Source organism: Lissotriton vulgaris, chromosome 12 (assembly GCF_964263255.1).
Source record: "Lissotriton vulgaris chromosome 12, aLisVul1.2, whole genome shotgun sequence".
NCBI classification, from domain to species: Eukaryota; Metazoa; Chordata; class Amphibia; order Caudata; family Salamandridae; genus Lissotriton; species Lissotriton vulgaris.
In genome coordinates, this window is record NC_141700.1 from 131571587 (window position 1) to 131595847 (window position 24261).

The 24261-nt window shown below is 43.9% G+C and overlaps 1 protein-coding gene across 1 annotated transcript in view; it reads right to left on the reverse strand.

Annotated features, from left to right (window-relative positions):
- Positions 1-931: 931 nt before the first annotated feature.
- The window catches only part of ILF2 (interleukin enhancer binding factor 2), a 32798-nt gene continuing 9468 nt past the window's right edge, over positions 932-24261 (reverse strand). Inside the window, exons 6-15 of the mRNA XM_086947564.1 lie at positions 13572-13674; positions 13412-13477; positions 11829-11945; positions 11448-11526; positions 10968-11055; positions 10808-10869; positions 10610-10724; positions 9613-9703; positions 9345-9524; positions 932-1107 (exon numbers count right to left, since the gene is read on the reverse strand). Of these exons, the coding sequence (XP_086803690.1) occupies positions 9346-9524; positions 9613-9703; positions 10610-10724; positions 10808-10869; positions 10968-11055; positions 11448-11526; positions 11829-11945; positions 13412-13477; positions 13572-13674 (900 nt within the window). The 3' untranslated portion in view covers positions 932-1107; position 9345. The remainder of the gene's footprint in view (positions 1108-9344; positions 9525-9612; positions 9704-10609; positions 10725-10807; positions 10870-10967; positions 11056-11447; positions 11527-11828; positions 11946-13411; positions 13478-13571; positions 13675-24261) is intronic.

Here is a 24261-nt window from a genome sequence, read left to right on the forward strand (position 1 = left end):
AGAGAGACGCAGAGGTGGGATGAGACAAGGTAGACACCTCAGGATACAGTGGGGAGTGTACACTAAGAGGCCAATGTCCGCGTCCCCATGTTGGGATCCTGTTACAGATTTCCTACAATAATGCCCACCACCCTCCTGGATCCTAGGCTACTGTCCCTGCCACCTGGGGTCTCCCATCAGTCTATTGGAGGTTATGCAACCACTCCTTTTCTGGTTCTCTAGTATTAAACAGGTACGCATCTCAAGACTGGTATCTTCCTTAATTGCGCTGGCATTCACGTTTTTCCTTTCCCACACTCCTTCACAATAGTCTGATTAGAAATGAGACAAGATACAGGCAGCTACACACATTGGGGCACTGCATGGTTTAGTTTGTTGGCACGTCCCAGGGAGAACCCCGGCAAAGGGAGTCGGGGAGGCAAGGTCTTCACAATCTGTATTAGGACCCTGTATCACACCTCCCTCCAGTCGAAGGACTGCTATGCTATCAACTTTTAGACCCTCATGGCGATGTCCTCTCGCTTTATATGTTAACTTGACCATCGGTTGTAATGTTGATTTGACTCTGCATGCCATGGTTTTACAGAGGTGATTTCATAGTAAACGGTCTTGAATTTTGTATATTGCTCATTATCAATGCCAATGAAAAAAATGTAAGTTACATTTTTTTTAAGAGTCCCTTTAACACCAACGTCAGCATCAAGTCCATCGGCTGCTATCCGCAAAGCAAAACACACTTTTCTGCTTTTGGAGCCTCAATCCTAGAAAAATGACAGTAGGAGGCAGTATTTGGGGAGGATGCAGATAAGTAAGCATACACAAACACTGATTTCCAGGCAGGTTCTAGCAAGAATTACTAAAGCTGGGTCAGCATAAAAACTACATTTCACCCATAACCTGGAGTCCCAAGAACTGTACTCGGCAAACAAGATACAAGTAACGAAATAAGTTTTTATTCCGCTATAAAAACGATGAAACAGGTAAAAAATAAAAATTAAAAAAAGTCACAAGTCTCAACATAAAATAATTTAACTTGACTGGTATGCTGTAGAATCGTCTTTGAACCTCTCCCATGAATACAATCTGCATCGGGTAAATGAGCCTCATCTGCGAAAACAAAAGAAATCTGTTAAAGGCAGTCGTTTTTTTTCTCCAAAAATAGCTTTCCAAAGATGAAATGCCTAGGTTACAGACACAGCAAGGTGGGAAAGGTAGAGCTTCCAGCATTTCAGGATTTGCCTACAAAGGAGAAAAATCAGCTATGAAGCATAATGCCCGCAATACATAACTCTGACACCAGCAAAAATCGAAATAAAGTCTTGCCCTCAAAGAGAATTCTTTATATTATGCCATAGCTACTTCCTGAAAACAGTTTACTGAAGCTTAAAGAAGCCGGACAGAGGCCCATAGGCTGATTCGGCTAAGAGGGGAAAGAATTTCAGCACAGGAGTGAGACTGGCGACCAAATGCAGTAGTCCTGTTGCTTTTAGTACAGAACTCTGGATAAAAATGCAAAGGAGCTCATTTCACATAGGCACAATCTTCTAATTCACGTCTAAGAAAGAATATACAGCCTAGCTAGAGCATATGCTTTCCCAGAGCTAGGTGGTTGCATGTCCCCAGTTCTCGTCAGGGAAAAAAGGCGCGATCCTATGCACTGAAGACAGAGCTGCGGGAGTAGTACAGCAGCATAGCCCTAATAACAAAACACAACGCTCGCTATATCTTACAGCCCAATTTCATGCTCCCTCGCCCAGAGTGGAAACTGGTGGAATACTGGCAAAGCAGACAGCTGCGCAGATCTATAGGTGGGATAGGGCTTTAGATTACTGTGGTCTGATGGGTGGATACTGGATTCCAAGGGCTCTGGAGATTGGCAAGGAGGCTTCTAAACAGCAGTCCAAGCACTTCAACTCTCCGGGCCTTGCTCTTTTAATGAAGGTAGCAGGGCCTCAAACACCCTCCATTGGGCAATATTATTGGTTATAGAGAGCTGCTTTCTACTGAAAATACGAAAGGATACACAAATTACATACCAGAAAAGGGAAAAGGTTGCTACAGGTAGAAAAACTAAAAGGGAGTACCACGGATGATGGATTCAAAGGGCGATTGTTTTAAATGATTGAGTAATGAGCATTCGTACGTGGGTGCCAAAATCAGTCTCTTTCACTTCGCCTCATTTCAAACGTACTGCACCACAGATCGACCCACGTGGTAGACCACACAGAGTGGTCCTCGACACAGTGCAGCACTTTAAGGATATCAATCCAGTGACTTAGACAGCCAAGAGTGAGATTAAATTATGCTGATTAAACCTTAGATATACAGCAGAAGGCACTCTGCCTCTTTTTACCCAGCTTCAGAGGGATTTGCACAAGCCCTGAAACAGATACCCCTGGTATACACTTGTGGAAGCCTGGCTGCAGAGTGAGATTAAAAAAGAAAACTGCTCAAGTCTCAAACAGATGAATGAACAGACACCTCACCCCATCAACAAGGATAGCTGGATCTCTAGGTTAAAGATGCAACCATTAATTAGGGTCACAAGTGGGCCTCCACATAAATGGTACAGCTTGGACTGAGCTGGGCCTCCCTGGCAATACTAGTGTGTGGCATGGACAAATCTAAAAGAATAAACTGGAATGGCTCAAACAGTTCCTCCATGTGTCAATTAAACTCCGTCCTATTCATGGGCCTTCAAGTCTGGCATACTGCGTAGTCCATCATTGCTAGTGCGCCTGAATTTTATTATGCAACATTTTTTATAGAAGAAATAACTTGCTGTACTTTGCCACACAAAGTTGTAAGATCAGTAACACAAACCGCTCACCCAAAATCTGGTTTACAATGGTTCAGCTACAATAATTCAACGTCTTTTATTTATAGCTACATAGCATGTTAAGGTTAGCAGACTAGTCTCATGTCGCAGAAGCTTCAATAAAATGCAGAAGAGATTGGTTGGGATGGGGAAAATCCCCAACATGGTAAATGGAGATGTCCAGATTGCACATGGACTTTCATCCTGCCCTATTTTTGCCTTGGTGTCAAGCCCATCTATTGAGAGGCCTAGGCCTGCCCCTGCAAGTGTGAAATCCAGAACCTGGTAGGGCTTTCCTTCGTGCCATCATGGAGTGCCTGGGACTACTGTCCACTATGCCCTGGGTGCATCACATAAAGTAGTGGCATTGGTGAACTCAATACTGTGAATCTTTAGTGAGGCTATACCCTTTTCTCAGTGTCAAGGAGATGCAAACCTACCGGCTCCTCTTGGGAAAGTTCTGTTGTGATGTAATGATAACCTGTGGGCGTGCATGTGCCCAATGTGTAGCTCATGCATGGTAAGACTATGATGTGTGTCGGAGTACTGCGACTGGCGGGATCTATTCTGGATGCCCCAAATTCCACATGGGATAACATGTGTGGGGCAGTTTTCCTCCCAAAATTACCATTTGACAAAACCACCCAAAACCATTTTTCTTAACCATGCTCGGTGGATTCACATCCTCCATAGGCAAAATATATTTGAAAGTACTGTCTAAACAATGCCTCTGTTCCAGTTCCAAGTTGCAAAGGAAGGGTCTGCTCTGGGTAACCACGGTTGGTGTCTGCATGACAACTGGTCGCCTGCCTAGCATCTGTCTAGCTATTCATGCTAAAATTGGGAGCTCTGTCCGACTTCGTGTTTCACAGCATTTGGGGCTGAAAGATGACAGACTGACATTGTGCACTCCTATCCTCTAGCACTAAAGTTTTTTTTACTCTGTCGTCCCTGACTGGCAAACGTTTCCACAGCAACTGATAGAACGGGATCGGGATGGTTATTTTTCCTCTACTGTCGAACTTACATTGTTCAATGCTCTAGAATGTTACCATAAAGGAAAGTTTGGCAAACAGACACTCACAAAGTCATCTCAAACATTGCAATCATCAAGGATGAGATGTTTGAATACAACTTGTTCATTTTAAGACAAGCTGAAATATTTTTTTAGATTTCACTAGACACCTTAGGGCATCTGTTTATTTTTTTATCATTTGTTTCATAAATTCACCTTTCTTTTTGTTCTCCTTCATCTAATCACCTGAAACCTCCCATCTGCACAGAAGAGTTTTTCCTTTCCCCCTGTGTCTGTCTATTGTGGATTCCTGCTTCACAATCATGTGTGGGGCCACGACCATGGAGATGGAATCTACACCACTAGACCACCAGGGCTTTGTTTAATGTTGGGGGAGCGGCCCCTCTGGGCAGAGTTGGTCCCTTTGGGGGATAATTGTATATCCCTGTTCAGCCACCCCTAATGGGTAAAAAGTTGGCTGTTCATTTGTTTCATTGGGCAACCTTCTATGCCGTTCTATTCAGAGATTGAATCGGGAGAACAAAGAGGACTTTATTAGTTTCATCAGTCTGTAATAGGCAGCCTTGCAGTAGTGGAGCAGGCAATTGTTCATAGAGATGGAATGGTGGAGGATGGGGCTAGATCAAAAGATTGCCACTTTCCCGATTACATTCTTTCCACAGCCAAAACATACCCAAAAACTTTCCCTGTAGATGTAGAGCCTGTGTCTGAAGGGGTGCCTTTGAATGGATATTCGTATGTACTGTCCAGAGTGGCCTTTCCAATTGTGGGTAAAGTGCATCCATACGTTTTAAATCATACCACAATCAACTCAAGTACTGGGAGCAACCGATGAGCTCAATTATTGGCTCTGGGTACCTCAAGTTTTTGGAAAACTCACAAACCCCTGCAAATGTAATTGTGCATTTGTCTTGTATATGGACCAACATGGCGAGAAGTAATAAATTAAAACATGGTCAAACAAAGGGGACTTTTCCCTATTAATTTTAAATAGATTTTGCATTTTATTTAAACGGTTAGCTATTTTGGGAAAACCTGAAGGCATCTACACAAATGCCTCCTTGCTTTATTCAGAATTTTGTATACTTTTCAGAAATCTATAGCTCTTCAGGATGGCCCATGCATTTCACAGTGGTTTCCACTATAAACTGAAAGTAGGTTGATAGCACAAAAATTCGGAGTAAGCACTGGCATAGCCAATTGTCTCTGCAATGGGAGTGCCCAATTACAGATACGGGGAAAGGGGCATTGCTTTTGCACAGCAGGTTTTTTATTTCTGTCTTTTGAATGAACAGATGTGTGCATTGGTGAGAAAAGATTGCGATTTGCAGGAGAGGAGCTTTATTTTTTCTTACAAGGCTCTTGTATCTACAGCCGAGACCTAAATAACGGGGATTGTCAGAGCAAATCCGGGGCCTCTGATCACCCTAAAGTTGCTTCAGCACAAGAGTTTTGCAGCGATTGTAAATGCCCAAGATATTAAAATGTAAAACATACTTACACTGCAAATATGAAAATGACACCAAAAATGTTTGCTAGTATTACGTGCCCGTTTGTATTTTGAAAACATTACTGAATATCAGTCTGTGTCCAAAATTCTTAAGAGGAGATACCCTCAATATGGAGTCATGTTTTGGCTTCAACGCTGTATGAATCCCGTCACAATTCGCATTTTAAAGGTAAAAAAAAAACGTAATTTTTGGGAAGACTATTTTGTAGGATGGCTGAAGATAAAAGTTCGAACACTGACACCCTTACACTGAAGGACACGCAAGTAGTCCCCCATCCAAACACAAAAGACCTAGCAGAGAAATGGTTATTTTGTTTAGGTATGCCAACATCATGGTAGGCGAGTACAATTAATTGAATAGGTCCGATCTGCATATTAGGACACCTTTATATTAAAATTGAGGTACTCCAATATCCTGCATGCTGATGCATTCCGCTTGGTCGTTCGTATACCCATGCTTAGTTTTTCAAAGTCTCCAGAGTTAAAAATCACCTCACAAATGCAATCATGTTATATATTTTTAATTCTCTTGAAAATAGAAGTTACAATAGGTCATCACAAGCGTATTAAAGGTGTAAAAAGCTGGTGCATAATGCATTCAAAATAACTGCAGAAGCAAAATTTCTCAAAAACCAGGAAGAGAATCCCCTTTTCAAGACGAAGCCTACCAGACAGCACAGCAGTCTTGTTTGATTAGGACTTCTTGTGGGCATTCGGAAAGCTTTATTTTGCAGACTTCAAAATGAGAGAAATTATGTATCAATCTTTCCTACTGAGCATCCATGTGAGAGGACATGATGTGTGTGGAAGGTATTTTTTTAGCACACAACAAAAAGGAACTATGCTGATATTTCAGAATTAGGGAAGTAGAAATGAAGCACATATACACTAGGTGATGACATTTCCACACATTTATTGTTTGTTTGCAGTAAAACTGTGTGTGCAAATGTAATGGTAATATCAATTGGAAATATGTCAGAAATGTCACTGTTACCACACCATGCATGTTCCACACAACACCACTTTACAATACTCCACAACATTATACACCACTCTATGTCGCCCCCTCCACACCGCTTGTCCCACTCCACCCAATCTAATGTACTCCAATTCACTCCTATCTATCCTACCCCACCCGATCGACCTTCTTCGTCCAATGTACCCCAATCAGATTTACTACACTTAACCCGGATCCACCGTAACCCACTCCAATCCATCCCAAACTACCCCGCCCCAAACAACCCATCTCTACCCCCACCCCAATCTACCCCACAAACTTTTATCCATGCTGAACAGCAGCTACATTAGTTTAAACATGGCTTAAACCTGTTGCCAAAGGCAATAGCTCTCACAGACTAGACCCATCTGCTTCGCCAATACTGCAATGTACTTGACGCATGAACTGATCTCAAATTGCGTGATCCTAGGCAAATATTTTGTCTTATGGAGACGCCTTTTTCTTTATCATCAAATAAGCGAGCACCGTCAAAAATGTAAGTTCACTATTTCTGCTGTACAAAAACACTATTTACTAGACAAAATGTTTGCTCCATGTATGACAAGAATCAAGCCCATATATAGGATACACATGAATCCTGACTTGCCGCTTGGGTCACTAATAGCATTGTCATCTGGGCAGAAGCAGTAGTAAGTCCCAGTTCATGTTTAAAAACTCACTTTTCATAAATATATTACCAAACCATGATGTGGTAGTGTATAGTCATTTACAGATAGCATATTTTCCATTGAAGTGGCCGCAAAACGTTACCACTAACGTAGTTTTACTGATAATAGCGGATAAACAATTTTAGGATATTGGGATTCGGATAAACTATTTTAGGATATTGGGATTCAGAAAAAATATTTTAAATGGGCACATTACCAAGTAAAGTGTTCTAATTTGTTTTGATCCTATAAAAATATTTTTCACCATTGAATTATAAAAATGGGTCTTCATAACTAGTAAAATATATTTTAAATGTTTGAACAGTTCACTTAGCCATTTCAGTGTGGTTAGAAAAAAGCCTGACATCTAACAGCCTTTCATTTGGCATGCTTTGCACAGTTCATTTGCCTAACTGTTCACTTTACAAAATCCTCCAGCTTAAGTCATAGAAAGAAAAATAAATGTAACAAGATAAGCGGACTTTTGACCTCTCCCTCTGAAGGCTAGCACATGTGACAAGATAATAAGATTTAATGGCATTTGTATTGCTCTTTCACTTTGTGCATTAAAGATGCCTTTTAATCATTTGCTCTGCTTTCAGAGACAGAGGTCAAAAGTCAGTTTGTATTCCCTGAAGATAGAGGATTTTCAGCTCCCCAAAAAGGGCGAGTGGTCCCTAAAAATAGCTTGTTCTGAATAACTCTAGCTGAGCCCGGAATTCTTATTGATTCTTGTTTAGATATTAGTTACTCAAAACACCACTAGACTGTGCTGGCCTTTGCTCCAAACAGTTAGAGACACTAAATATTTCAAAGTAGTTTAATGCCACACAGACTATTAAAAGGCTTCAATCAAACGACAGACTGTTCTAGAGACTTGGAAATGTTATTTAACTTGATTTATCCGTTCAATGACTATCAGTGTTGACATTCTGTAACCTAATCCTTCTGATATCCTTTGCGGTTAACAGACTTCTCTTCAAATGAAGGAAACGGGTATGAAAGACTAGCATGACCGTATTCGTAAAGTTCAACTCTTACGGGTACTTGATGCTTCCTTTAACTTAAATTTACAAGATTCTTAAAAAGTCCAGAGCCCCCACTTTCTTAAAAGGTACTTATTTTGGGGCAAACACCAGCTGAAGTACCTAGAAGTGCTTGTTCAAGCCAACACTGACCAGATCTTGATAACAAATTCCTTTAGCATATGTAGCTGAACATTTTTTATTACAGAAAGTGAATGCCTGCCTCCTTCAGAGAAACATTAAGCTACAAAAGATTGATAATTATATCCACACCCTCTCCGCAACTGGTACTACAAAGAAAACAGATCATAAAGAAATGTCCTTGAGTAAATAGGAAATAAATATTTCTGAGGTTTAATAACTTTCGGCAAAGAAAACTTTGAAACATGTTCTTGGCTATCATATGCAAAGATAAAAAGGCAAGTAAATTCTTAGACAGCTTTATCAGGCTAGGAATGCTTTCAAAACAGTACCAAGATTCCCAAAACATTTCATATCCCCATACATAACTGGTTACTCCAACTTTGATTAAAGACTTTTGGGAATAGACTGTGCAACAACGATGGGTTTGACAGAGCGTATTGAAATATTTGAATGGCAAAAGTCAAGCCACTGGAAGCTAGGGTCAAACTGAATGGCAGATATTCTAGCAACGACTGAAAAACGCAATTTCGATGAACTCCCGTCTTCCAGCCCTTTTGATGTAATATAGTAGCTCGCCCGGTGTCCTTAGACAAGAAAAAGAGCAAAACTAACACTATAAGCAAGTACTTACTCCAATTTTAACACAAAAAATGAGAAACATTCTTTTTTCGCTCTTTCAGAAACTTGAGGCGCCCCCGAGCCTGATTTACATACCGTAGTTTATGCTCAACTTTCACTATTAATTCATTGTACTCAGTATTTTCTGCTGACGTGGCATTTTAAGCCCTAGGTGTATTGCCAATAAATTTAAAGTGTTCTTGCAAGGAAAGTAATGAAGTGAGTCTAAACTGGCTGAAAGACTAAACCCTTCAATTAAATCATTCAAAAAAGAAATGCTACCCTAGAACATAATGACTCATTTACACGTGTACTGATTTGACGCAGTGTTTTCAAACATGGTTCTCTCTTGACGCCAATGACCTGGTTTACTAACTCATTGACAGTTTCCTGATTTACAATTTGTGTTTCTTGGTTGTTTTGTTTTTGTTCTTGCCTACCTATTTGTAAAATGCTCCGATACTTTTCTAGGGCCAAGTTTGTGCTATATAAAACTTTATAAATAAAAACATAAGTACTGTTACCTACTTTACTCAGTTGTTTCCATGCTCTCTTCCTCCTCCTCCTCCTCTGCTACGTCAGTACCCTCTGGCGCAGTCTCCTCCTCTTCCTCCTCCTCCTCTTCCTTCTTCTCAGGGGGCTTCTCATAAGCCTTTTCAGAAGGAGTAACTATTATACCATCCCAGGTTGACATTTCAGTGGCAAGATCTGTTTGGAAAGCAATAACTAAGAATCAAAATATCTAAACATTCGGTTTTGTTGATTGCCTCCAGTTGAAGCATGAAATGCTACGTACAGCTTGCATCGCCTTCTTGCCCCAGGATGTGACGATACCCGCCGTGTGAAAGTATCCTGACCAGAGTCTGTGCTGTAAAGCAAACCATGTCCTAAAAAAAGACATATTATTAACCTTAATCCAAAAAGATCGGGGCACTTATTTTTCGTTACATGAAGAAAAAAAAACACAAGTGCATGAATTCAATTGTAAATAATAACACAAATAACGCATGTTAAATCATAGCCCTACACATACCTTTTTGGGACCAAAGACTGAAAGTCATTGGCAATGAAACATTTATTAGTGGGTGAAATTTATAGAATGAGCCTCCCAGGTATAAAGTAAGACAACTAACTTGCTTTACTGAATACATGTAAAGTTCTTTTAGAAAGTATTTAACCAGGAAATCCATATTAAACTTTCAAATTGGAAAAGGTCTTTGAAACCGCAGCCTCAGACAATTGGTTCAGACAAATAAAGGAAGGCCCCCCCACTCCAAGAGAGTTACCAATTCATTAAATAGTTGAAGATATATTTACGTATGCAGAAGCTCAGCAAAGAGAAGTGGACTTTTAGTAAAACACAGAATATCTAAGATAATTCTGAACAGAACGTAGTTGCTAATCAACTGCTAATACTTTCCAGCTGCTAAGTTTAACATTGTTTCGATAAATGCCATTTGAGGTCCTAAAATTAAATTTTGGGGAACACACAAAAATACCACTTAGTGTCATTTGAATGTCAGTGTTAGTCAAACGTAGGATAAGAAGGAATTTTAAGGCACTTTAAGAGAAAAGTCTTCAAAAATAGTCTTCTCAGAAATGAAGCCTTCAAATGAATACAGAAATCTGTTTTTCGAAAACCCTTTAAGTCTGTAATGAGATAGTTTGCACTAAATCGCGGATTATGCAAAAACACTAAAGAGTTCACTCATGTCTCAGCAAGCAGTGGTGTGTAAATAGGACTTACTCAAATATCCAGCTGAATCTTTACACGAGTACAATAAACACCCTACCTGCTGCTCAAGTGTCATTACAGTGTGAACTCTGAAGTTCCCGGATTCACAGGGGTCGGTAATTCCTACAGACCCAGGCAGAAAGAGTCCAGCTGCTAGAATCTGCAAACAGCGCCTAATATGGAAAACAAATTATATAGTAACCATTGTGTTGTGCTGATTTATCAACCGATTAGGCACACACTGTGTTTGTCTTACCTGAAGGCAATATTGAGAGCCAGGGGTGCTCTTTGTGGGTTGTTCATCACTGCATAGTGACCCTGAAGATAAAGGAATATGATCAACTCGTTGTAGGACTGTGAAGACATAGATACAAGCAAAGTCACACCTGAACTTGGGTACCACCAAAACCACATACCAGTAGATCAATTATCCAAGGTGTCAGGGGCTCAAACCCAGGGAACCGATTCCTCAGATCCTTTAGCAGTCGGACTAAAACTTTCACTCTGGAAAGAGAAGTCTATTTACTAAGACATTAACTCGCAGCAGGAATGTACAAAAGACAAAATTCCCACTAACACAGTAATACATGTGTACATATTTTACTACTGATGGAACCGAAGAGCTGCATCGTAAAATAAAATATCACAAAGTGGACTACAAAGAAAAATAGTTTTTCATAATGTTGACATATGACCAACCCCATGGTAAAAGTGCTTTGGAACTCCCCAAATGATCTTAAGTTTCACCCATATGCAACCTTCTCCTAAATAAGCCGCTCAAGAGTACAGGTAGGTGATAAATGTGAAAATAACTTGACAGATAGACAACGGCAAATCCTGTGGACCATAAGTATAATGGGGAATTCTAGAGAAGGGTCCCATCCAGTTGAACTTACGTAGACTGTGAAGCATTCTCCTCAAACCAGCGAGCATGCCGGATGGCTGCCAGGGCGCTCTGTAACACCTTAATATCCACTGAAATAAAGATAAAAAGGTATTGATTAATGGTATCTAATCTATCCTCACATTGCCTGTCAAATTCAACTGACAGGGATGCATAAGTGAAGGGACCAAAAATACACAACACAATAATTAATGCAGAAGTCCATCGGCAGAGAGCATGAATGAATGGCCAAGAAATAAAGAGCACAAGCTGGAGATGCTAATGCAGATTCAGACAGACAGACAAGAGATGGATTCAAGGAAAAGTAAAAATTAAGGTGGAGAGAGGCATTTACAGATAGATTCAATAAAAGGGCATTGCCCACTGTACTCACAGTGAAGATCGCCATCTAGCTTGCGCAGGTTGGGGGGCACTGTGGTGATCAGAACTTTCACGACTGCATCTGCAGAGCTGATTTCAAAGCCAGTTTCACTGATCTCCATTAACAACTCTACAAAATGAATTAAGTCTAAATGTTCAATCACAGAACTAAAGCACACTTTAGTATCTGGGCTCCTATATACATAATCTCAGTGCTCATTATCCCAACACAGCATTCCTTTTGTAACCAGTCAGATCAAGGTTTTCTAAATACATATCAGTGGGTGCTAGTATTATCTGGTTACTTGTTTTAATTCAGCTAAAACTATCCAACTGGAGATTAGCTACTATTAGAAATTTGGAGGGCATGGCCTACTATTTGGAATTGTTCTACTCTCAGACTTGGCGAGGGTCATTAAATCGCACGGGTTGAGTTTAACTACCTATGCCGACGACACCCAGTTGGTGTTGGCTGTGCATAAGGATGGAGTAGCGGTTGCGTCCAGATTCCAGAAGGGTATGCTACCTATTAGCTCCTGGATGTTGAGCAACTGCTTAAAGTTAAACTCAGATAAGACGGAGGTCATGACCTTTGGCAGTCTCTCTCCCGGATGGTTCCCCCACCTGGTGGCCCAACGAAATGGGCCCTCCACCAGAGCCGGTTGCAAAGGTCAGAAACCACGGAGTAATGTTCGACGACAAACTACTATTGCAACATCCTGTAAATGCCGTGGTCTCCTCCTCCTTCCATAGCTTACGAAAAATCAAGAAGTTACTTCCATACCACCCACCATCTGCGGGAAAAACTCTCATTACCACCCTCATCTTCTCCAAAATGGATTATTGTAATGCCCTCCTTCTCAATGCCCAAGAAAGGCTCCGGAGTAAACTCCAGTCTGTCCAAAACGCGACAGCAAGAATTTTACTAGGCATCCCCAAATACAAACCCATCACCGCGGCCATACGTCAATTGCACTGGCTGCGTGTCAGAAGCCGGATTAAATTGAAGGCTCTCTGTATTGCCTATAAAGCCATCCATAACTCAGGACCTCGGATTCTAAAAAGTGCTTCTCCCATTTACACCCCATTAGGCCCCTTCGCTCATCATCCACCTGCCTTCTACCTGTCCCACATACAAAAACCTCATCTTGGGGAGACAGGCGCTTCTTAGTTGCCACTGCAAGACTCTGGAACACACTACCCCTCCATATCAAAACCAGCCCTACTCTTATTGTCTTCAGGAAACTATTAAAATCCTGGCTTTTTAATCAATGATTCTTCCTCTCGCGTTCTTCTGTCTGGAATTACAATCCTAAGCGCCGAGCCACCCCAGGGTATTTGCGCGCTATAAAAATCACCCAAACATAAACATACTCTGCTCATGAACAGGTTATAAAAGCATCACTGATTACCATATCCACCTCGTTGCCGTAAGTTATTTAAACGCTCTGTAGGAGTGCAATGAACTTGCAGCTAGCAATGCCAAAAGCCTAAATAGTCCTTACACATCAAGTAAAAAAGTACACGTTCTATTTTTTTTATTGTGTTGCATTTCCTATTAAACATCAGAAAAGAAAGAAAATTAGGCCAACCAACCTTCTGAAGCGTCTTGGGCTTTAAGTGTCTCAACAACGTTGTTCCCCAAGGCTGAAACTGCTTCCACTGCAATAAGAAAGAAAAAAAAAAAGCATCTCTCAAAACTTCATTTCTCACCATCATCCCCTCCATAAAATAAATATTTTAGTGTAAAACTAACCAGTAGGCAAGATCTTCAATATAACTACCAGATCTGCAATGTTATGGCCAGTCATCATAGTGCCTTTCTTGTAGGATCCAACTTGCCGAACTTCTTCTATTTGCTGTACAAAACAAACATATTGCAAAGACGTTAAAAGAAAATTGATTGTATGCTACTTTTTTCCCTTACCATAACCACAGGCAAAATATATTACTCATGAGAAGACTTCAAAATATTGACATTTCGTCTACAATTTGCTGCTGATCAGTAGTCCTCCAAATTGACGCCGAATCCCAGTAGTCTGAAGTCTGCTGCCATCGCACACCACAATCCACCAGATGCAAACAACTATTACCCTACGTCCCTCGTCCTCACAAAGTTATTCCCCCTCATGACAGTAACAAAGAACAACAGGATCTTTGAATTGTTAGCCCCAACCATCCAACCTGGGTGCCATAAGAGGGGGCTAACACTCTTGGCTCCTCTTGGTTCATTTTCCTGTGAAGGGACAGGGAGGTTCCTGCTAGGCTAGGGCTGCGCATATTATGGGACCAATCTAACCTTTCTTGCTGGGCCTGGATGGCGGCAGGCCTTTGCGGCGTTCTCCAAGAGGTAGGACAGATGGCAGAGTCCTATACTGTGCCTCGCCATGGTGGCATCCTTTCCTTCAGGGCAGGCCGTTTGGATGGGCCATATTGGTTCCTCATTGCTCACTGTTAAACTGGGAGCCGGAAAGAGCATCTGGGCAAGCGCTGGGAATGCCACCCGTGCCGCCCTGCCAAGTGCCACGCATCAGACTAACATTTCAGTTTGGTGATCTGCATCACCGCACTGAAATGCAATATCACGCATTATAGACCTCCTCCGCTGCCAAGCCAGGAGTGTTGCTATAATAAAGCACCGTACAAGCTGCAGTGGCAGCGCGCTCTACTCCATGCATGCTTGGGGTCCTCTGGCTCAGCTACTAAAGTTCAGCTGTACAGAGTGGTGCAACAATGTAACAGTAGGTTACTAAGGACACCACACAGTGATATCACTGACATCAGGACGAAGGGTCAGAGACAGTGCGCCCAGTGACTACAGTGTGTGAGCTGGGGTTACGACACCAAACTTTTTCCGATACCTACTGTACCATTGATTAAGATTTACTGGGCAGTGTGAGAGCGTTCACCAGATTCTGAAACACCTACCAGTAGAGTAGGTAGTGAAGCTCATGACCATGATTCACACGGGTAGAAAGAGGAGATTTCAAAGACGACCACCATCAAGCTCATGACCATGATGCACACGGGTAGAAAGGAGATTTCAAAGACGACCACCATCATTCAACAATAGTCCACTTTGTACGATTTATTTTTACCAATAGTGTTTATATCCGTGCCGGCTCCTCCCTGCTAGATCCCATGCAGCGCCAGGGCTAAAGGGCTCCACTATACTGCTTGCCTCATCCTCTGTCCCGCTCTCCCTATGTTCTCCATCTCCACCTACCGACTCCACCAGGCATCACACATCTGCCCTAAAGGCTGTCCGACATTTCTGCCAATAAGCAATGGCCGGATAAGCTCCACTTGTCCAAAGGGAGGGGGGAAACGGGAGGCTGTGGTATGAAGTAATTTCACTGTCTGGACGCTCAAATTGATATCACGGTCTTTAGGCCCCATCGAAGACAGATGGTTGAACATGTGACTTAATAACCGGCTCTTGCGGCTGATGTGAGCCAGCCACCGTGCAGTTCTCTCAAAGTTGGCTGCACTGACTGTTGTGCTGCTGGGCAATGGATTTAATTATGGCAGTGAGGCATGTTGCGCTGTAGGTTATTCCCACACCGGACCAGACATCCCCCGCAAACACCCCACCAGCCTCTAGGCACATTCATGGCATGGATTGGGAGAACTCACTAATTGCACCGTAGCTGCTACCATATCGGACCCCACCGGCGTCACAGCCAGCGTGTGTAGTGATTTTGAGCTGCATGCGCCCCAGTACTGAGTCACGCAGAATATCTGCTCAGTTTTTCAGCTGCTTTAATAGTGCGCAGACTAACACCGGGGCAATCTCCTGTACCTAAGCGTTCCATCTGTGGCCTGCTTAATCATCGGACTTACATCCCCATCGGACTCACACCCAGTCATCACCTAGTGTGAGTGGGTAGGCTCAACGTGTTTGTAAGTGGAACTTAAATGGATGAGGGATTGAAAGTTATATCAAATTGCCTGCTGGATACTAATTTGAATTTACACAGAAGGTGCTTAGCCAAAGAGTAAAAACAAATTAGGATCCGGTAGGTAATTTTAATTTGATTTCATTGTAGGATTTATATAGCGCACAAATGCCCAAGGGCGTCCAGGCACTTTGCGGAGGAGAATGCCAGAGCTCCAGTTAAGGATGGATTATGTTAGTTTGAAAAAAGCCAGGTCTTTATTCGTTTTCTGAATCTGAGCAGAGTTAGGCATCTTTTAATATTTATCGGGAACGAGTTCTATCGTTTCACTGTACCCGGGACAAAGCTTCTTCCACCCCAGCAGGCTTTTTTAAATTTTGGTGTCTGAAGGAGTTTACTCTGTGCCGAGCGTAGATGTCTAGATGGATAGTACCAAGTGAGGTGGTGTTTCAAAAATGCTGGTCCATTACCGTGTACAGCTGTGTACGCCAGACATAGGGATTTAAAATCTATTCTTTCTTCATAGGAAAGCCAGCTGAGTTTATTCAAGCCTTCGGAGATGGATTGGAATTTGGGGATGTCCAGCGGTATTCTGGCGGGCACACTCAAGCTTGACCCGGTGCGGTTTTTGAAAGCCTAGGTATAGGGCGTTTCTGTAGTCCATTCTAGCTATTGCTAGAACCGTCACTAGTGTTTTTACTGCTTCAGGGATGGGAGGGGGGAAATGAAGGTGCGTACTTTGAGGATTGATTTTAAAGTTACAAACACCAAGGAGACGACTTTGTTGACCTGGTGTTGGAAGGTCAGTTTGTCAATCCTACAATCAAATCAAAATTTTGTTGGGCCTTCACCCACAGATCCCATCTGTGGCCTGCTTCATCATCGGACTCGCACCCCCATCACCTAGTGTGAGTGGGTAGGCTCAACGCATTTTTAAGTGGAGCGCTTATGGACGAGGGATTGAAAGTGAATTCAAATTGCCTGCCGGATCCAGATTTGTATTTACACAGAAGGTCCTTAGGCAACAAATAAATACAAATTAGGATCCTGCAGGCAATTTGTATTCACTTTCAATCCTTCAGCCATGGTTTAAGCGCTCCACTTACAAACACATTGATCCAACCCACTCACACTAGGTGATGGGGGTGTGGGTCAGACGATGAAGCAGGCAAGATTTGGCCTCACTCACAGGTCCAAACAAAAAAAAAATCCTAGAGTTGTACAACACACCCATTCATCTGGGTGTGGATCTCACATTCTCGTGGGATGTACTAAGGGCAACGCAGCTGGCACTGTAAACAAGCATTGGCATAGCCAATAGGTCTCGCCTTTGGGACCATATAAGTGTTTAGACATGCAACAGTTGATGCTGTTGCACCAGGGATAGTGTGCTGCATACCTAAATACTTATAGGGTCCCAAAGGCAAGACCTATCGGCTATGCCAAAGCGGGTTTATTCTTAGTTTCTAGTGATAAAAAGCCCAATACTGCAATTTACCATTGTAAGAGATTATGCTTTCCATGTAATGCAAAACTGGAAATTACACCCAGCACATCCAAAAACATTAAAATAAAGTATTTTGTTAAAACAAAAAAGGGGTTATAGTGGGATTTTTTCCCCCACATGTTCTAATCAGTGAGCAGGCTTGTGAAAGACTTGTGACAGGTGTTTGCACAGGAAACAGCTGGGGTGTGCAGAAAAGCTAAAATGAGGAGTTTGCCATACTTTCAACCCTACAAATAGAGATATGCAATAGCCCATGTGAAATTGTACATCCAGATTCATACTTCTTGCATTACGTTGAGCTTTGGAGCCAGTTTTTCAGGGAAATTGTACAGAAAATACACTGCTCAGCAGTTACTTTTTCAAAACTCTCTCTCTCGAGGAACCGGAGACACTCCTGGGGATCGCATGGTCTGCATGGCACAATATGCTCGCAGCGGAATATTTATCACTGCCTCTTCAGAATGGGTTACATTTTTTCGTCATTTGCTTGGGCCATGGCCCCCTTGAGCCTACCTGAAGATAGTCAGGCTCAGTGGCTTTGCTCTCAGTGCAGTTCAGAGCAGGTATTGCTCTGAACTGCAGATATCCTCTTCACATTCTGCAAGGAGTCCTCATCACTTTATGTTACCCCACTGCTCAGTAGCAGGCAGATCTTTTATCCATGTTCAGTTCAATAGACGTCATTTAGATGTAGCCACTTTGTAGCACTGATCTGACCTTACTACCCCTAATCCCTAGGGAAGGGATCTAAACAGGCCAATCTTGTGATGCCAATAGTGCTGCCAATTTGTGTATGATGTAGCTTTTGCTACCTTTGCCATTTTGGTGAATTGACGTTACTGTGCACTATACACAGCTATCAACAGTAAAGCTGGTGCAGTGGCGCCAAAGCCCAACAGAATATGAATCCACTGCATGCCAGTCACAAGTGACTTTTAGTAGGCAATGGGGGTAGCAGAGCTCACATTAGTTGCTTGAGTTAGGCCCCATGGCTCCCTTGGTATAACACACACAACCTTACAGAATCACATTATCTATTTTGCAGGCCAAGGGGGTGTTCAGAAGGCCAGTAAAATAGATGTCCACATGGAAGCACATAAGCATGTGCCAGGAAAGAATGATCCTCTGTCCAAAATACAGGCCAAGGTAAGACTAAAATAAGTAACACGTTAGCAAGACACTGGGCCTGGCTGTTTAAAATGGCAGAAAATGGTGTGCATTGTGGCAATTTCGATTTTACTTTCCTCTCTGCAGTCTGGCCATTGATTATGTCATTATTGAGAAATAACATTTGATCAAAGCATTCATGTGTAACCGTGAAGCCACCTCTCTGATCACAGCTAAGTAGACTGAGCGTACAGAGAAAATCGCTTGACCATCAAATCAGACGCCAGCTGTCCATTCTCCCAGGCACAAATGGACCCCAAACAGTAGAGCTTTTGCAAGGAGACAGAGAGCCCAACAGGCATATCTCCTCAAGAATAACTGCCCAGGGGGCACACAGCAGGCAGCATTTCTATCCCGTGAGGGAAACGGGCTCATCTTCCGCCGTGGAGGAAACGGCACCGGACGACTCACTGATCCACGCCGGACCCACCAGCAGCAGCGGGAGGAACTACATCTCCCAGCTGCCCCGGCTCACCAGGCACACCTGTGGCTCCAGAGACGCGCCCGGAGGCGCTACAAATCAGCAGAGCGCCGAGAGCTCAGTGGGGCACACAGCAGGCAGCATTTCTATCCCGTGAGGGAAACGGGCTCATCTTCCGCCGTGTAGGAAACGGCACCGGACGACTCACTGATCCACGCCGGACCCACCAGCAGCAGCGGGAGGAACTACATCTCCCAGCTGCCCCGGCTCACCAGGCACACCTGTGGCTCCAGAGACGCGCCCGGAGGCGCTACAAATCAGCAGAGCGCCGAGAGCTCAGTGGGGCACACAGCAGGCAGCATTTCTATCCCGTGAGGGAAACGGGCTCATCTTCCGCCGTGGAGGAAACGGCACCGGACGACTCACTGATCCACGCCGGACCCACCAGCAGCAGCGGGAGGAACTAAGTCTCCCAGCTGCCCCGGCTCACCAGGCACACCTGTGGCTCCAGAGACGCGCCCGGAGGCGCTACAAATCAGCAGAACGCCTCTCGCCCCGCAAGTCGCGCGCGGGAGCGTCCGGGAGAAGCCCGGGCAAAGGGCGGGCCCTCTGTGGCCCTCAGAGGCCAGAGGAGGACGGGACGGGCCACCTCCTTTGGTCTTCCAAGAAGAGGTAAAGCCACTGACTGCCCACTCCACTGACTATCTCACCTGGCTTGACATTGTTACCCATACCAATAAGGGAGTGGTTACATAATATATCCCCCTGGTTGAACTTATGCCTTAAGATACAAGACTGGCATGCTATCGTCAATGTGGTACGATTGAACTAATAGTACAGTTGTTTGTTTTGTTTTCCATCACATTGCTCACCTTAAACATACCCCCACCAGCATGGATCCTTCTCCCAAAACGTCTAGCACAACGTCTAATCCCCCTTGGCTAGACGATTTAAACAGTATGTGTAATATCAGGTACACCCTTGTTACTGCACCCTATCTGGTATCTAACGCCAGTTCGCTTGCTCACAGCGTTAGTACACAGGGGCTTCTACCGACTTCCGTAGAAGTAAATGCAAAAAGTACAACTCCCGTTAAGGTCACATCTGGTAAAAGGAAACATGAAGGGGTTGGAGAAAGTGGGTCCCAAACCAAAACATCAAAACTGGAGAGTGTGTCATCAGATTTAAACCCGCCTGTTAACATGGCTCTGTTAACTCCAGAGATGGGCAAAAAACTAGATGACCCAGCATCCTCTCCCCAATTGGTTTTACTGACCATGATTGAACAGTTGATCAAAACTATTATCCATCCCCTGATCGACAAAATTAACATCTTGGGGGACAGACTAACGGGGATTGAGGACATTGTTAAACTCAATCAGGCATACACTGTAACATCTAAGTGTTCACCCCAGACTGGTCTTCCTAATTTACCCAAACAAACTATGCAAAACACAGTTTCCCCAACACAAGTATCAGTCTCCACTACTGTGTGCCCACTTGACCCTAAAGCTCCACCCTTACCTGCCCCAGATCGCAATGTTGAGCCTAGATTAAAAAGTACCAAGACTCCTCGTATTAATCTTCCCCCAGAGGCCGCTCCATTCGTGTCCATCCTGTCGGGGGTTCCTCCCCTGACACATGGAAAATCTGAGAGAACCAGCGATTTGCTAAATAAAGTTAAGTTTTGGCTATCGAAAAATAGACCCTTACCCCATAACCTTGATGGCAGGATAGTCAGCGTGAGGAGAGTGGGATGGTTGTGTCCCCTTCGAAAAGATATCCGTGGGGATCTGGTACTAATCAGATTTAGGAGTAGACAAGTTGTCCCTATCTCCAGTCTTGGCAGCCCCAAGAAGGTGATGGTCCTATAACAACTTGGGACCTACATGACTTTTACCCCAGTGAATCATATACCCCCTTCCGGAAACAAACTGCCGATCACTACACTCAGCTGGGTTATAGATCCTGCCCACCAAATGAGCGCAGTTTCCTCTTTTCTAACCTTTTTCCGCATAGGCTTTTCAAGTATAGCAACCTACCTCATTTTAATCCTCTCACACCATATTACAACTGTCAATATTAGGCGGGTGCATACCATGTAAATTTTTATAGACATAAATAACAACTGGGTTAGCTAATTCTACTTAACCCATTGTGATCATGTTGTTTTTAAAATGTATGTTGTTTGCAAAATTATGATTGTATTTTTTTAAAACTGTATGCTTTTATGATTTGAAACAAAATCGAATAAAGCTTAATGAATGAATGGAATGAACTGCCCAGCCATAGAATCATCGATCAAGCTGGTAACAGAAAAACAGACATGCTAAAACCATCACACAAATCACTGGCTGGTGCAAAGATTTGCAAACAGCATTGAAGAAGAAACCGCTGAAGTATCCGATATGACCAAAGTGCAAAGTTCTACATTGCAGTTTTTGGGGTCCTTCAAACAAACATCAAGACAGCCCTTGGAAACAAAGCTGTAGGTGAGAAACATGGTATAGAACACCCAGATGGAATTTTCTTTGTACTTTACTAGCTACTTAAAGTGGCAATAACGTGCTCTGGGATTTCATAGACTGGAATTAAAAAAAAGTTTAAAAAAATAGCATAGGTAAAGCCAATAGGTGTAGCTTTTAACCCCTTGTATGCTCATGTCGGAGCCGCTCCGCCATGAGCCGCGGTTGCGCTGTGCTCATGACGGAGCGGTTCCGTCATGGCCCTGCCGCCGCGCCTGCGCGGCGCTGATTTCACGCCTGCGCGTTCTATTGAGCGGGCGGGGCCATGACAGAACTGCTCCGTCATGAGCACAGCGCAACCGCGGCTCGTGACGGAGCCGCTCCGTCACGAGCATGCGAGCGCCGCCCCCCCCCCCCCCCCCCCCCCCTAGCGCTGCGGCGGAATTGCCGCCGCAGCGAAGGGGTTAATGTGCCAAAGTATGTAAACAAAGGTATCAACAAATGCGGTTTACAGGTGATGCATGCACAAATGCTATTTATCACAATAAAGCATGTTCTATTGGCTTTGCCAATGCTGGCAGAACAGTAGCAAACAAGGATTGTTTTCTGTACTGAATGCCTACAAGTGATATGCATGTAATGTGACGTTTGAATGGACTTTGCAGATGGAAAATAGTCCTTTGTGCAGTCTGAAGGAAACACTTTCTGGAAAATGAAAAGCTACGTAAAATAGTCACTAGGTAGTGTGTAATACTCCTTTGTGTGCAGCAAAAGTCTGCCCTATGCTTGTTTTAAACAAATGGTAACAATACATCTTGCTGACCATTGAGCTATGAAGTCAGACCAAACAAGCATTGGCAAGTCAGCAGATATTGCGTTAATGTGTAAAAAATGCTAACAGCATTTGTGCACGCCAGTGTTAGCGTGTTTAAGGCAATGTTTGCTTATCAGTGAATATGGAGCACTATATGCAAAACAAGCATTTACAATGCAATGGTTTCGCCTTTGGAAAAGTTTGAGCTATTGGCTTTGTAAATGACAAAATTTGTATTTATGTGTTAGTTTTGAAAACAGATAAATAAATGGCATGGTCATTTACATTGCCATTAGCTTAATCTCTCGCAAATGTGACACCTATTGTACCCTACGGACGAGCTCAGCAGACAGCAATTACTACCACACAAACACACCCAGAGCCAGCCACACAGACACACCCAGAGCCAGCCACACACACACACCCAGAGCCACACACACACACACCCAGAGCCACACACACACACCCACCCAGAGCCAAACCTAAAAATTAAATCAAATCATGGTGAGCAACACAGGATGGAGCAGAATGTGGCCCAGAGCAATTAACAGTGCCCGAGATGAATTCCGGCATTTCACCCATCGCGTTTTTGTTTTCCTTTGTACCAAACTCTTACACATACACACCAGACTGACTGCATAAATAAACAGTGATGAAAATGCAGTGGTTAAACAAGTTTGCTGCAGTAATCAGTGTGAATTATAGCACGGGGTTGACAAATAGGCTAAAGTTTATAAAACTGGCAGCAGTGAAATAGGAGTGCCTGTTTATAGCGCTGCGTGAAAGCAGGCCTGTCACAGCAGGAGCTAACAAGTTAATTATTCAACGTTTGTCAGCGCCCACCTATGCTGGAGTGGGCGAGGACAGCTGCGGGCAGACTAACAGCAGGGTTTTGTTTGTAAACGGCGGGGTCTGGTCTGCAGGATTATTCTGCAAGGAGAGGCGGGCGTGGAACTGGAATCCAGCGCCTACGGGTCGGAACGCCGGCTTCCAAGTGGGCAGATGTGAGGGGCGGGAGGGACCGTCCCACTTCACATTTTCTGAAGGGCGAACCCCCCTTGCGCCCCCACTCTATTTGTCCGGGCTCCAGGTTGCAAGCAGTTGGGATCAGCCTTGTGGGCCACCGAAGTGGTCCCGGAAGCCCACCTGAGGCGAGATCAGCAGATGTAAGCCCTCCTGCACCAACCACAGCCCGAGCACGGAGACCCTACAGCGGCACTCCCCGGAGACCCCAGGAGGCTGGGCCCGCCGGGGAGGTGCAGCTGTGCTTTTCGAATCAAGTACCAGGCACCTTGCACTGCAGGAAACTCATGCAGTCTCACCTCGGAGGCCACCAAATGCACCCTAAACTTCACGGTCTGCCTGGGAGGCACGCAATAGACATCACGTGGCCCCGTCAAACTCACCTCCCCTCGGGCACCACGCAGAAACATGGCAGAGACCACCACCACTGAACCCCCCGCTTCACTGTAAGCGACACAGCTGCGCCCTGGGGCTCGAGCCATGCACAGATGTGCACTGTCCCATCATTAGGGCCGTGTTATGCAAGAACTCACACACACTGAACACCCTGACACGATGTTGCCACAGATCTGTAAAAGTGCTAAGAGGAGGACCTTCAAAAGGCCTGTTCTTCACACAAGAGACTGACAGACTGGGGACAACAAACAGAAGACTTGTTTTTAGTTTACCAGTTTGTGCAAAACAAGGGGCACTGGAAATGGCAGGGTTACGAGACAGTTAATCTCTTTGCTGCAACCCGCCAGCCATAAACCCATGTTGTAGGACTAGGACGATAACCAACTTCCACCCCCCTCAACCCACCGAGCATGTGGTGGAGCCATTGTTAAACCGGTTTTAGCACGTCGGGCCGCTGGTAGGCCTTGTAGCCGGATTGTTTTTTTCGGCCCTCAAAGGGAAAACTCCCTTCGGAAAGAGATTTTAAACACTGCCAGGACACTTCCGAGAAGCCAGGACATCTGGCACAATCTACACTCCGCAATCTGGCAAATTTACAGAAACGGCGGCAGAAATACCTATTGGGGGGTGCGGTCAACCCAGAAAAGAACCCAGAGCCCCCCCCTTGTCCAGGAAATAAATGTTCTACTCCATCCCTCCTCTGTCCGCTGAACATGCAATGCTGCTGCTAATATGAAAATACAGTTAATTTCCC